At 36.6% G+C, this 13,967-nt stretch overlaps 1 protein-coding gene across 6 annotated transcripts in view; it reads right to left on the bottom strand.

Annotated features, from left to right (window-relative positions):
• Nucleotides 1-13,967, bottom strand: part of RBM27 (RNA binding motif protein 27) — a 39,178-nt gene that overhangs the window by 13,892 nt on the left and 11,319 nt on the right. For 4 of the 6 annotated variants that reach the window (XM_058165959.1, XM_058165957.1, XM_058165961.1 and 1 more), the window contains 10 exons: nucleotides 10,908-10,999; nucleotides 10,150-10,361; nucleotides 8,291-8,554; nucleotides 7,023-7,253; nucleotides 5,695-5,829; nucleotides 4,643-4,792; nucleotides 3,264-3,411; nucleotides 1,748-1,898; nucleotides 781-1,077; nucleotides 515-655 (listed from right to left, as the gene is read on the bottom strand). In XM_058165959.1, the coding sequence (XP_058021942.1) occupies nucleotides 515-655; nucleotides 781-1,077; nucleotides 1,748-1,898; nucleotides 3,264-3,411; nucleotides 4,643-4,792; nucleotides 5,695-5,829; nucleotides 7,023-7,253; nucleotides 8,291-8,554; nucleotides 10,150-10,361; nucleotides 10,908-10,999 (1,821 nt within the window). The remainder of the gene's footprint in view (nucleotides 1-514; nucleotides 656-780; nucleotides 1,078-1,747; nucleotides 1,899-3,263; nucleotides 3,412-4,642; nucleotides 4,793-5,694; nucleotides 5,830-7,022; nucleotides 7,254-8,290; nucleotides 8,555-10,149; nucleotides 10,362-10,907; nucleotides 11,000-13,967) is intronic. The other 2 variants (XM_058165960.1, XM_058165958.1) reach the window with 2 other exon arrangements.

Genomic DNA, 13,967 nt, shown 5'->3' with positions numbered 1-13,967 from the left:
ATTTCTAGAGGATAGGATTTCTATAGGAAATCCTATCCTATAGAAACAATACTGTTCAAAACAGTGCTGTGTTTCAAGCTTGGAACAAAACTCTTGAAACCAAGACTCAACATATAGTAATCAAAAACCTCTGGAAACAGAAAATGTGATAACCAACACAACACAGAAACTATGGAAAAGCAAATAAAGCAATAAAAAAACCTTTCACATAAGTTTGGAAAATATATAAATATATTCATTATTTTAAAAGCACAAAATCTTAAAACATCTATATTTTATTTTCCATTAAAATTGTACAGGTAGAAGCAATATATTAGGAAATAAACATTAAAAATAAAAATAAAATCTTCATTTAAAAGACTTCTTAAATCTCTTTTCATTATGTCAGTTTTTCAACCAATATAATTACTCAGTCTTTTTAAAAATATCATTGCTTGTAATTAATATATTGCATGATTACGTTTGTAGTATTTTGTCCTGGGATCAGAATGTCTTCCATATCCACTTCTCTTACCTGAACATCCTCTGCAGTAGCATTGGACTGGTTAAGTAATGCATGTTGAGAATCTGGTTGATTTCCACTGGTTGTTCCAAGTCGATGTTTAACTGGAACCTTGTTAAAGACATAGGCACCTGGAGTTAACGGTTTAGCCACCTGCATGAATGCACATTAAACAGAAAAATGTTAGTATGCATTCATCTTTTTGAACCATCACCATAGATCCCAAAGATCAGAATTTGAGAAGGTCAAAGAACTAAAGTTACAGTAGAACACTACACCTTTGGCATACTGCTGTGTACTGTTACAGATGGAGGCTGTGCCAAAACCTGTGGCTGCACATGCAGTTGATGAAGAGATGGTATTGGCAGCAGCTGCTGTTGTTGCTGCAGCTGTGGTGGCTGCGGCTGTGACGGTTGCTGCTGTTGCAAGGGCTGCTGCTCATTGCTTTCCCGATGCCACAATACTCTTATAAACCGATTGTTCAACACTGCCTCTGTGCTAGAAATAGCTTTTCTGGCTTCATCGTTCATTAAATACTGAATTAGAGCAGCTTCAGGATCATTCTTAAAGGCAACCTAAGGAACACAAATCCAACATTTTTATCTGCAAAGTCTAATCGCATAGCAACAAAATGTCTAAGCCATAATTACTAGTTGTTAATTTATTTCGGAGCTATCATTTCTGGTAAGATACTTTTACGAAATTCTTTCCAATAGTATTTAAGCATTTGCTGCCCGCATTTTCATCAACACTGAAGTATAGGAATTCTAAATGGATGCCATTTGCATATAATGCCGTAAGAATGTGCTAAAAACAAGCACTCAAGCAATCTTGAGCGAAGAACTGGCAGTTTTTACAACAAAACACCATGTTGGCAGTTATGATAATAAAGCATCACTGCTTTAGTGTTTTTTCCCCTAAACATTGAAGAAGTCGTTTTTCATATCTAACTTGGAAATAAATTTAATTGTGCCAACATCGAACATGTTATAGAAAAAATGTACTTAACATAAGATTGCCCATTTCACTATATAAAAAAGAATGAGAAGTATAACTGGAGGGTAACTGATCAAAGTCTGTCCCCTGCTGTGAGAAATGGATGAATATCATTTCCTAAGGCACCTTGTTTCCTTAGCCAATAGCTTGCACTGCTGCAAAATTTCTCCAAATACTTTCCCCAGACGAATGTCCATGCAATTTTAAACCCATCAACTCTTTGTTTTATACAAATGTGTTTAATTTTACCTGAATGTTGACAATTGTTCCAAATTTGCTGAAATGTTCATTCAACTGAGTAATATTGTTCAGTTCTGGTGGTATTTTACGAACTTCCAATTTAGTATTTGTATACTGGCTCTTCTTCAGGAACCCTGGTTTATTTTGGTTATTAGTTTGTCTGAAGAAAAAGAAAGAAATTAAGGCTTCACATGTTCTTTTAAAAAAATAATTTATGCAAAACAGCAATCTTTTATTTTTAAAGCCTTTTAATATAAGAATTAAAATAATGCCAAGAGTATTCATGGAACAATTCTATGATAAAACTGCAGGCAGAGGATTTGCCATTTTCAGAGTTTACATTTAGCAGAATATGGCTGAACTACCCACAGGCTTTCCACCTCTACTTGGCACTCTTACTGAAAAACCGCATTATTTTAATTTTATTTATTTATTTAAATGATTTATAGAGCTGCCCATCACACAGCAGTTTGTTATGCTATGTTTAAAACTTAAAATAAGAGTTAGTGTAGTGTAATAGTGAAAGTGCTGGTTTGGAAACCAAGAGACTGAATTCTAGTCCTGCCTTAGACATGAAAGCTGATTGGCTGCCCCCAAGAGCCCTCACAAGGTGGTGGTGGTGGTGATTGTTATGAGGAAAACAGAAGAAAAAAGGAATATTACACATTTAACTACCTTTTGTTATTCATAAAGACAATAATAAGTGGGATAAAAATGAAATAGACAGCAATATATAACCCAATATACAACTGTCCCAAAGGTGCTTTTTCAGGAGACAACTGGGCTTTCTTGTTTTTTCTTTTCAAGACGTTTCACTTCTTATCCAAGAAACTTAAGCTCTGAATGGATGGTGGGGAATGGTGGGGATTGGTGGAGTATGGGACTATGACTGATTTCCAGAAAAATTGCAGACTACAGGAACCATTTTCACTTGTCCTCAATAGCCTGTCCCTGTCTTTACAGGGTAGAAAACATCCTGCAGCCAAGAAGGCTCCACACCCATTCTCACTTCTCAGGTGACCCTGAAGACACAGACAAACCTCCAAGTGGGCTCACCAACTCTCTAAAAGAATGCAAATGACCAGCTGTCTGCAAGGAATATAAATCCTTCCATTCCCCACCATCCAGTTAGAGCTGAAGAAGCTTCTTGGATGAGAAGTGAAACGTCTTCAAAGAAAAACCAGAAAGTCCAGTTACCTCCTAAAAAGGCACCTTTGGGACAACCATGACCTGGATAATAATAATAATAATAATAATAATAATAATAATAATAATAATAATAATAATAATAATAATAATAATAATAATAATAATAATAATAATAATAATAATAATATTTTAATTTGTATACACCTTCTCCCGATGACTGAGAATAGAACCAATATACGCTGGTTTAAACATTAATTTAATTTAATTAAGCTAAAATGTTCATAACAATTCCTGATTTTCAGGTCCCAGAGTTTTTTCATGTAATATTTCTGATTTTGATTCAATGATGTAATTAATTAGCAACACGTGTCCTTACTTTCCAATCCACGGTTTCTTTGGAGATGGTCCTTCTATAGTATTCAAAATTCTCTTCCTATTGTCTGGCTCAAGCACCACTCTGGATACATTACTGCTGTTACTTGCAATTCCAATTGGAGGTTCAGTCTGTATGATAATATTAGCAGCTAGAAGAAAAGATCAGTATACTTGAAGCACATCATTGCTACCATACATTTCTCTTGTAGGAATAACACAAATAATGCTAATATAGTATCAAAACTTTTATATTGTTCAGATCCTCCACAACAGAAAATAAAACAATGGGCAAAACTGGAAATCTTTTTGCTGGAGACACCATTCTCCCTTTCTGGAATATAATTTAAGTGAAAAGTCAACAAAAGAAAATAGTTCACAATTCCAATTATAAGAGACACTGTATATAAGTAGCAATAGTAAAATTTGCACAGAATGCCTCTGAAAATAAATATTGCTTGTTCATTTAATTACTAAAACGAAGTTTGACAAATTGATCAATTTCTTTTTGTCTTTTTGAATTTATTTTACTGATCTTACCAGCAATCTGTTTCCTGATCAGCTTATGCATTTGGCAAAGTCTACATAAACATTTATGGCCAAAAGAGATGTAGCTTGTATGTCTTTTTCTATGACATGTTGTTTTTCTTTCATTTTATTATTTTCTACTTTTAGAGATGTGAGCTGCTCAGTCTGGGAATCAGGTGGCCTCTAAATATCAGTTAGTCAGTCCCTATTCTTCCTTCATTTGTCTTTGGGTGCTTTTCAATAATTTATTTCACATCCTTGTTTTTTGTTGGAATTACTCCACCAATTTTTAGAGAGCCAAGAAGTGCATTCTAGTTTATATGTTTAGGAGCTACAAATTGAATATATCCATATAAATATAGGAATTGAAAATATATATGTGATATTCTTGTAGAATGCACAAGCAGCATTAAAGACAAGTTTAAAGAGAAAAATCATTGTACTGCATACCACTTATTCATTCCATTCCTTGGTACCAAATTATTTCTGAAATAACTACAAGTTTATGTTTTCTTACAGAGAATTTTTGGCATAATGCAGGAAACAAGAACCACAAATTTCAATAAAATGTTTCAGTGCAAGAATTAGGGATAAAATAAAAAAAAAACACTTGGGAACTGATAGGAACCTCTAGTCCTCATTTATTTAGTTCTTTTACACAGACTGAATATTTTAATTCCTCCTTCCTAGACATTTCAGAGTCTGGATTGAGCTACCATTTATAAGCTGAATTACTAATGAAATCTCCCATGTATTAGTTGTTTGTGAGTAATTCTCCTCCTGTTACTTTCTCAGCCTCTCTACAATCTGTCACAATATTCCAAACTCTCAATGTTTTCATATAAGAGATCACACCTCTTGGATTTGTGTCCATTTCACCAGATGTTAGGCCAATAAGATTTGGACGCTGCATTGGAATCCTTGAAAAGAACTGTCGATACTGAGATCTACCAGTACTAGTAATACTAGGAGCTTCTGGATTATAGCCATCTGGTTCATATGTATCTATTGATAGAGAGAGAGAAAGAGAGAGAGAGGGAGGGAGATGGAGAGAGGGGGAGGGAGGGAGAGAGAGGGAGGGGGGAGAGAGAGGAAATTTTCTTAATTAAAAACAAAGAATTTTAATTGATAAAATTATATCCCGCCTTCCATATAATATCATTCTCAGATCAATTAATAATCAATTATAAGATGACACTTTTTTTTCTATTAAAACATGAAAGCACATCAATAAAAACAAACCCATTCATCAGTTAAAAACCACTTCAGCAAAATGTTTAAAGCTCAAAAGCCTGGCAAGATATGTTTTGAATTGTAATGCAACTTATTCTCTTAATTTTTTTGCATCAACATTACAGATTGAGAACTCTATAAAATGCCTACAGGAGAGCATTCATTTAGAACGGGGTCCCCAACCCCATCTGTGGGATGCAGCAGCACACGAAACCATGCCCTCTCTGGTCCACAGAATAAAAAACCTCTCTCCCTGGAACCGGTCGCTGGTGGGGGGCCACTGATCTAGAATAGATGGAAATGGGTTTTCCTGACATTGCTATAAAACATGGAGATGATTCAAGCACACAAGACATGAAAAAGTTGCTTCCCCCACTCCTTTCCTGCACCCTCCAATTTTTCTTGCTTCCAGGGTCTTAAGACATGACATGCTTTGAGCAAAGGAACTGGGATGGATCAACCTTGCAGGACTGAATCAATTAGGCAGATGAAGAGACAGGCAGTCCTTCAAGTAACCTATGCCTTGTTAAGGATTACAATTCATTTAAACAGATATAAACTATATTTTGTCATGCAAAACATGACCCTCATTAGAGAAATGGGAGACAATCATTTCCCATTTGCAGCTAATAAACATGGATATATCCTGTGAGATGCAGAAAATATTTGCTTACGTTCTGATACTGAATACAGTAGGCTTTGGGGTAGTGGAGGAGGTAGCCTTGCCCCCAATGGTGCAAGGCTGGGCACTGTAGTTGTTCCTGGTGGGTCACGGCTATTAATTAAACTGGATTGAGATGAAGGAGGTCCTGGAATAAAACAGAAATGGTAGTCAGGCCACTTAAACCATTTTTATACATTATGTCCCTTCATGAATATATTTAGGCATTTGTAGTAGTATAGGAATTAACTCATTTTCTCCGTAAAATGAATCAAATGTTGGACCAAACTAGCCACCTAACACAACTCAAAGAAAATCAGTACAGGGAGTCCTCGATTTACAACAGTTCATTTAGTGAGCGTTCAAAGTTACAACAGCACTGAAAAAAGTGACTTATGACCATTTTTCACACTTATGACTGTGGCAGCATCCCCATGGTCATGTGACCAAAAGTCAGATGTTTGGCAAATGGTTTGTATTAAGACAGTTGGAGTGTCCTGAGGTTAAGTGATCAGTTTTTGCGACCTTCTGACAAGCAAAGCCAATGGGGAATCCAGATTCATTTAACAATCGTATTACTAACTTAACAAATGCAATGATTGACTTAACAACAGTCGCAAGAAAAGTCATAAAATGGGGGAAACCACTTAACAAAAGTTTTGCTTAGGAACATAAATTTTGGGCTCAACTGTGGTCGTAAGTCGAAGACGACCTGGAGACACGTGCTCCTTGTGAGTAGCCAAAGAATATGAACATGAATACACACACACACACACACACACACACACACACACACACGGGAGGGAAAGAGGGAGAGAGAGAGGGAGAGAGTCAGTCAGTCAGTCTGTCTTTTGAGGATTTTAATGCACAGGTAGTCTTCAATTTACAATAATTTGTGACCATTTGAAGTCACAAGGGCAGTGAAAAGTTTTTTTACAACCAGTAATCATAACAATTGCAGCATTGTCATATTCACATGATCAACATTCAGGTGCTTGGTAATTGACATATTGACAACAAGGGTTGCAGCATCCCATGCTCACGTTGATTGTCATTTGCAACCTTCCCACCCAGCTTCCGACAAGAAAGACAACTGGGGAAGCTGGATTTGTTTTAACAACCATGTGATTCACTTTTTATTTAAAACAATTTTTTTTAATTGATAATACAATTAACTGCATGACTCACTTTACAACTGTGGCAAAAAATGGTTATAAAATTGGCCACGACTCACTTAAAACCCGCTTTGCCTAACCATGGAATTCTTCCCATTCTGTATTGTTACTATAACAAATAATCAACTATTTTACAACAACAACAACAACAAAAAAATAATCTTACTTGGTATGGGGATTCTAACGAGTGGTGGCGGTCGAGGATGTAAATGTGGGCCTGGCATTCTCATGTTGTGGGTTGGACCTTGGGTTGGGGGCATTAGCATTCCAGGTGGAGGAAGTCCCGGAGGCGGAGGTGGGAAAGGAATCATGCTTGGCAGAGATACTTCATCTACAACTAGTGGGTCATTTCCATGATCGAACTGACAAAGATCACCAAGTACGCAAAATCCTCGTTCTATTAAGAAAAGGGGGAGAAAAGCCACATAAGAGTCATTATCTGTTATACTGATAACTAATGCTTACGTTCTTTTTCATTTTACTGTGTATTTACTTCCCATGCATTATACAAAAAAATTGAGGTTTTGTTAAAGTCTTTTTATACTAATGAAAGCATTTGTTTTGTACTGCAATGGGCAATGACATTGCATGGTCCATTTCACATGAAAATAATCACCTGCCTAAAATGGCAATCTTTTTGAATATTTTTCTCTATAAAGGAACCATTCTTCTAGAATAAATAAAGAAGGGAGACAACATCAAGCGATAATCGTTTGATTATCAATAATCGTCAAGTATTGATTATTTGATGTGAATATCAAAATATAGAGCATATTTATAGGTGCAGACTGGAAGTACTGTGCAGAGAGAATTGGCAATATGGGCCCTTTTTATTTCTCCCTATTTGTATTCTCCAAGTCAATCTCAGAAAATGACAAACGGGAGACACTATCTCATCTTATACTCTTCTTTTGAGTGGCTGTCTAGTTTAGACCCACAGAGAGACACGTGGCAGCAAATAGGAAAAAAAAACAGTAGGATGGATTTAGACTCGTTGAGGGCGAGTCTACGATTCTCAAACTTAGAATAGACATTTCTTACTCAATTAAGTATAAAAGCTATCACCGAAGTAGAATGAAATTAATCATAGAGATGTACATGTGATCTATATCAGTGGTTCCTAACCTTTGTCGCTTAGGGCGGGGGTGAGGAGATGAACCAGGCCATGTGAGCGGCGGACCAGTAGATATGTGCATGCGTGCACAATTCAACTTGCACAAGTTGAGCTGTGCATGTGCACCGGCCTGCTGCTTGCACAAATCGAGCTGCACGCATGCACACGCACACTGGCTCACCGCTCATGGAGCCTGGTTCCGAATTGGCCATGGCCTGGAGTTTGAGGACCCCTGATGTATATGATGCTAGTTTCATTTATATCATGTTTTGAAAATGCCATAAAAAACTGAAAGTAGAACAAGCAGAAGCCTCAGTTACCATCATAATCTCGACACCGCCTTTTTGGTGGAACATTCCTGCCAAATGAATTAGGTGCGGAATGATTGCCATAGTAATTTGACCAGCTTTCTGTTGTGTTTTCAGGATGGTGAGCTGGTGCAATCACAGTGACAGCAGTAGGAATACACTGGGCTCCGGTGGAATACTGTTCAGCTGAGTTTATGGAAGACAAAGACACAGGATTGTATGAACTGTCCATGTCACTTCTTTCGCACTTGAATTTGGCTCGGTCCCTGTGATCTGCTTGAAAATTTGAAATAAATTTAGGTAAATTTACACTGTCTTCCACAGTCTTTTGAGACATCATGACTCTGCATAAAAATTAACATTACAGTATAATAATTTATTATTGTTCAAGTAAAATCTTCAAATACTGCTAAAACCAAATTTTTGACAGTAGGAAAAGTATATAGTTAGGTTCACCGCATAGAGTTCAGTGACATTTCTTTCAGAAAACTGTGACCTTACAAAAATGATTTCAATTATTAGATTTTCCCCCCTAAAATATTATTTTATCATATAACATACATGCAATTTATAGGAGTAGGGATTATTTAGAAATTAGTAACATGCATCCACTTCTTTCAGCAAAGGCGTAATTCAGAACAGTAACATCTAGCAGTAGGCAAAGAATAATAGAAGGCACCGATTTATTAGAATATACCTTAGAACAAATTTAATAATTCCTTGCATTAAGGCACTCTACAGAGTAGTATATAGTCTGCTGTTGGAAAATGCCCAGCCAGCAGGGCGGAGAACTCAAGCTGGGATTAGCCTTGAATCATTGCACAGTTGCAAGGGGTGAAATGCAAAATTTGTTACTACCAGTTCTATGGGCGTAGCTTGGTGGGGGGGTAATATAACTGGGTGGGCGTGGCAATTTTGTTTTACTTTTAAAAGCATTTTATCTACAACCTCTTCTGATGAAGAAGTTGTAAAAAAATGCTTTTAAAAGCCTCTGGTGATCAGGCAACTCAGCTGGGATCGCCAGAGGAGCCTTTTAAAAGCATTTTTTTTTACAGCCTCTTCGGCTGAAGAAGTTGCAAAAAAAATGCTTTGAAAGGGTTCTGACGATCCCAGCTGAGTTGCCTGATCGCAAGAACCCTTTAAAACAGGGATCTCCAACCTTGGCAACTTTAAGACTTGTGGACTTCAACTCCCAGAGCAAAGCTGGCTGAGGAACTCTGGGAGTTGAAGTCCACAAGTCTTAAAGTTGCCAAGATTGGAGACCCCTGCTTTAAAAGCTTTTTTTTTAACAGCCTCTTTGGCCAAAGAACTTGTAGAAAAATGCTTTGAAAGGGTTCTGACAATCCCAGCTGAGCCGCGAGATCATCAGAGGCTTTTTTTTTAACTTTTAAAAGTATTTTTTCAGCTGAAGAAAAAATGCTTTTAAAAGTAAAAAGAAAAGCCTCTGATGATTGCGCGGCTCAGCTGGGCATGGGGGGGGGGAAGGGGGGAGCAGGGATTTTTGCTACCGGTTCTCCAAACCACCTGCCGCCATCACTACCAGATTGGGCGATCCGGTCCAAACCAGGAGCATTTCACCCCTGGACTGACCTCTCCACAGGCTCCATGGAACCTTATCTGTTCCCAAGGGAAGGAAAGCAGTCTGGTGAGATTCCTGTAGTATAAATAGAATTGCAATGAAGTAGTCACACCTTGAACTCTTACTGTGTTGATCAATTGTCTGGGCCTGACACCAGCTATTTTTTAAATCAATTCTAATTATTTATCAGAATTAGGTGAGATACAACACACACACACACACATATTCATTAAAAGCATGTTTTTAAATCTGTTTTCACATGATGTCTTACTTGGATGTAATAGCAACTCACCAATATTTCTGCCAGGATCCCTGTCTTTGTTTGCATCTTGGTCTTTGCTTTTGCCTCTACTGCGGCTCCGACTTCGGCTTAACCCTCTGCTTTTACTACGACTCTTACTTCTTCCCCTTCGCCAGTCATATTTGTCTCTGTATAAGTCATTCCTATCGTAGTATCTATCGTAGTCTCTCCATTTGCCATCATCTCTTTTTCTTTCTCTGGTTCTATTTAAAATTCAAAAGCAAAAAAATGAAGAGGATTTTCAAACAACCTAAAATGTTCATAGCATTAAAACGTAATAAGATATAGCAATAAGCTTTCTTTCTTCCTTTTTTTTTTACACAAAAAATAATATGTGGAATTCTTAAGCTTCGAGAAAAATCGTGAATAAAATATAGATAGCAAATGCTATCAATTTTCACTACTAGTTAAAATGGCTAGAGGTTCAGTACACCTGGTAGATGTACTGTTCTAAACAAAAATGCTCTCTGAAAGTTTCTTGTGCTGGTAAAGATTGTAATACTCAATTAGCACAGATGAAAAAATATTCTTGCTACACAACCATTTGAATCAGAGCAGATCAAATACAGCTAATGAATCATATTTACCTTAATCAGAGTGTACAGCAAAACCATCTGAGCATAAAGAAGATGATATATACTTTCAATTATAATAATAATTTAACAAAGTTGGAAGGGACCTTGGAGGTCTTCTAGTCCAATCCGCTGCTTAGGCAGGAAACCCTACACTACTTATGAATAAGGACAAACCTTTGCTCGTTAGAATCTGAACGATTTTTCTGTGGGCTAGTGTATTTCTTCTTTTTGTTCTCTCGGTCTTCTTCAAAAGATTCCTGAAATGTCTAACAACAAATATGAAAATTATTATTAAATAAAACCCAATGATATGGGAGACACAAAGCAATGATAATAATGCAGACTGACAAAACACAACAGATGCTAGCATTAAAAAAAAGCGATCTATATAGATTTCATTCATTGAAATCATTGTAATCATATATAAATGTATAGCACTTTTTTGGCAGTATTCTTTTTATTAAATCAGAATGAGTTACTAGAGGATATATAAAATATTCTCTGTGTGAACCATTCTGTGCATAAAACAGCTTGTGGTCTGTTTAGACCCAAATCTGGAAGATGTATGTTTAGTGTGGGTACAGACAAAAAACACCCCACATTCTGCACACAAAGTTTGTGAGATAGGAGACAATAGTAAAAATCAAACCAGTGGCATGGAGCAGCAAAGTAGGGGAGAAAAAGAAGATGGGGTTGGATGGGTAGGAATAGGTATCCCAGTATATCTGAAGTCCAGGTGTGATGACAGAAGCAGCAAAGAGAAGGAGTATGCTAGGATACTTGGGAAAGGGATGGGAATGGGTACTTTTTGTTCAATGCTGCTGTGGTTGAATTCAGGTAAGGTGGCAACAGAAATGAAAGAAAGCTTCAGGACAGGACTGGGGCTGGAATTACTAGAATGAGCAAGCAAGCACAGAGGAAGAGAAATGTGCCCCATCCTTGCCTTATTCATCCTGCAAATGTCTGGAATTTGTCTTGCCTGAAATATGGAATAAGCAAGGCTGCAACTACCTGGAACAGGTCCAATGAAATCCTGACTCACAATGCTTTCCCGGCACAAAAAAGCCATTTTTTTCTTTCTTTCTTGGGTTACTGCTTCCAGTTTGAAAACTACAAGGGCAAAGAGTGGGAACTAAGGATTTATGACACTAGAGTTCTCTATGAAAATAATGGCACACCCTAATTTGCTGAATTTTTGATCAGGAATTTCAAAAAATGTTACATTATACCTATTGTTTTTAATGGGAATAAGCTGCTGCTAGCTTATGGAACAAGTGCATTAGCCTTGAAAATCTTGAAATATATATTTACAAATCAAATAGATGGACATTTTAAAATTTATATTTTCATTTTTTACTAATTCTGAATCTGGCCCTTAAGACAATAGTACTGTATTCTGATAAACAGATCAGATACACTTAATAGCATTAAACAAAGAATCTACGGTAGCCTGGTTAACAAATATATTGACCCTTCTAGCCTTTTGGGCTGTGATAGTTTCTTGTCTACTTTCAATAACTATGGCTTCTTCCAAGCAAATTAAAATGAACACAGTTCACCCTTATGAAGTAAAAGAGCCGTCAATTTTAATACAGGTAGTCCTCGATTTATGAGTACAATTGAGCCTCAAATTTTGATTGTTAAGTGAGTTTTGCCCCATTTTATGATCTTTCTTGCCACAGACATTCAGTGAATTACTGCAGTTGGTAAGTCAGTAACACAGTTGTTATGCGAGTCTGGCTTCCCCACTGATTTTGCTTGTCAAAAAGTGATCACATGACCGTGGGACACAGCAAGAGTCATAAGTATGAACCATTTGCCAAGCATCTGAATTTTGATCACATGATCACGGGGATGCTACAAAGGTCGTAAGCGTGAAAAATAGCCATAAGTGCTGTTGTAACTTTGAACGATCACTAAATGAACTGATATAAGTCAAGGACTACCTGTAATGGGACTTTGTTAAAAAATGAAAGTTACGTGGGACCTGGAAGCTCAAGAAAAATCTCTCCTGGACCTGCTATCAAATTGGTCCAATCTGAAAATCAGAACCCCAAAATACTGCAAACTGCTTGTTGAAATAAAAACTGAACAGTTGGTAATCTACTATTGGGATGGGGGTTGGAAGAATGAAGCATTTGAAGAAAATTTAAAAATAAGTAATGTAGAAATGCAAAATGTCTATGGAAATTTTCAGTCATCCAGGTCATGGTTGTCCCAAAGGTGCTCTTTCAAGAGGCAACTGGACAAAAAAGTCCAGTTGCCTTTTGAAAAACACTTTTGTGACAGAAATGCAAAAGAAAAAGAATAGTAGTGGCTCAAGGCATTGGATTAGGTACCAGGAAACAGTGAATCCTAGTTTTACCTTGGGCACCTAGCCACTTTTTTCAATCAATGGCAGAAGACAATAGCAAATCATATTTGAAAAATGTTGCCAAAATCCAGCATGGGCTTGTCTCTGCATACTCAAAACTGACTCAAATGTATAAAATAATAAATAAAAAAAAACACCTTGCCAACTATTAAGCACAATGGTGGATCTATTACACTTTCAGCTTGTGTGGCAGTCAGTGGCATAGGAAATATTGCACAAATGGAAGGAGGAAGAGATTCAACAAATATCGATGTATCACAGAATATCCCACAGTCAATGAAAAAATGTAGCTGAAACAAAGGCTGGAGATCATCTGCCTAAAAAAAAAATTGGAAGCACATTCTTTACAATTCTTTATTTTCTTGCACCTTTGTTTTTGCTCTTTTCTTTTATTTTTCCTCTTTTTTTATTCTAAGAATTAAGTTCTTGTTAGTTTTTTTATTTTGTATTAAAATTTATAATGAAATTTATAAAAATTAAATAAAAACAATGATCTGAAATAAACTTCCAAATCAGTCTGAAATATTTACAGGAAAGAAAAAAGATTTTAGAAAGTCTTGCCCAGACTTTAAAAAGTGAAATCTGTGCAGAGTTCTCAAAGACGCTGTCCATGCTAGGAGACCTAATAGTATTTCTAAGCTAGAAGAACTCTGTAAAGAGTAGCAGGAAGCCAGAATGGGAAAAAACAACAACTTCTAGCTGGCTAAAGGAAGTGTTGCAAAATATTGATTAAAAGGATTTTGAAACCTTTGTACCCTATCGCATTCATTATTTTCTTATTTTGAACCTTAAAATTTGTAAGCAGATAGTAAGGAGAAATTTCCTGACAGAACAATTAATCAGTGGCACAACTTGCCTTC

Source organism: Ahaetulla prasina, chromosome 2 (genome assembly GCF_028640845.1).
Source record: "Ahaetulla prasina isolate Xishuangbanna chromosome 2, ASM2864084v1, whole genome shotgun sequence".
Classification (NCBI taxonomy): Eukaryota; Metazoa; Chordata; class Lepidosauria; order Squamata; family Colubridae; genus Ahaetulla; species Ahaetulla prasina.
Note: the sequence above shows the minus strand (reverse complement) of the source record. Positions and strands in the feature narration are given on the sequence as shown.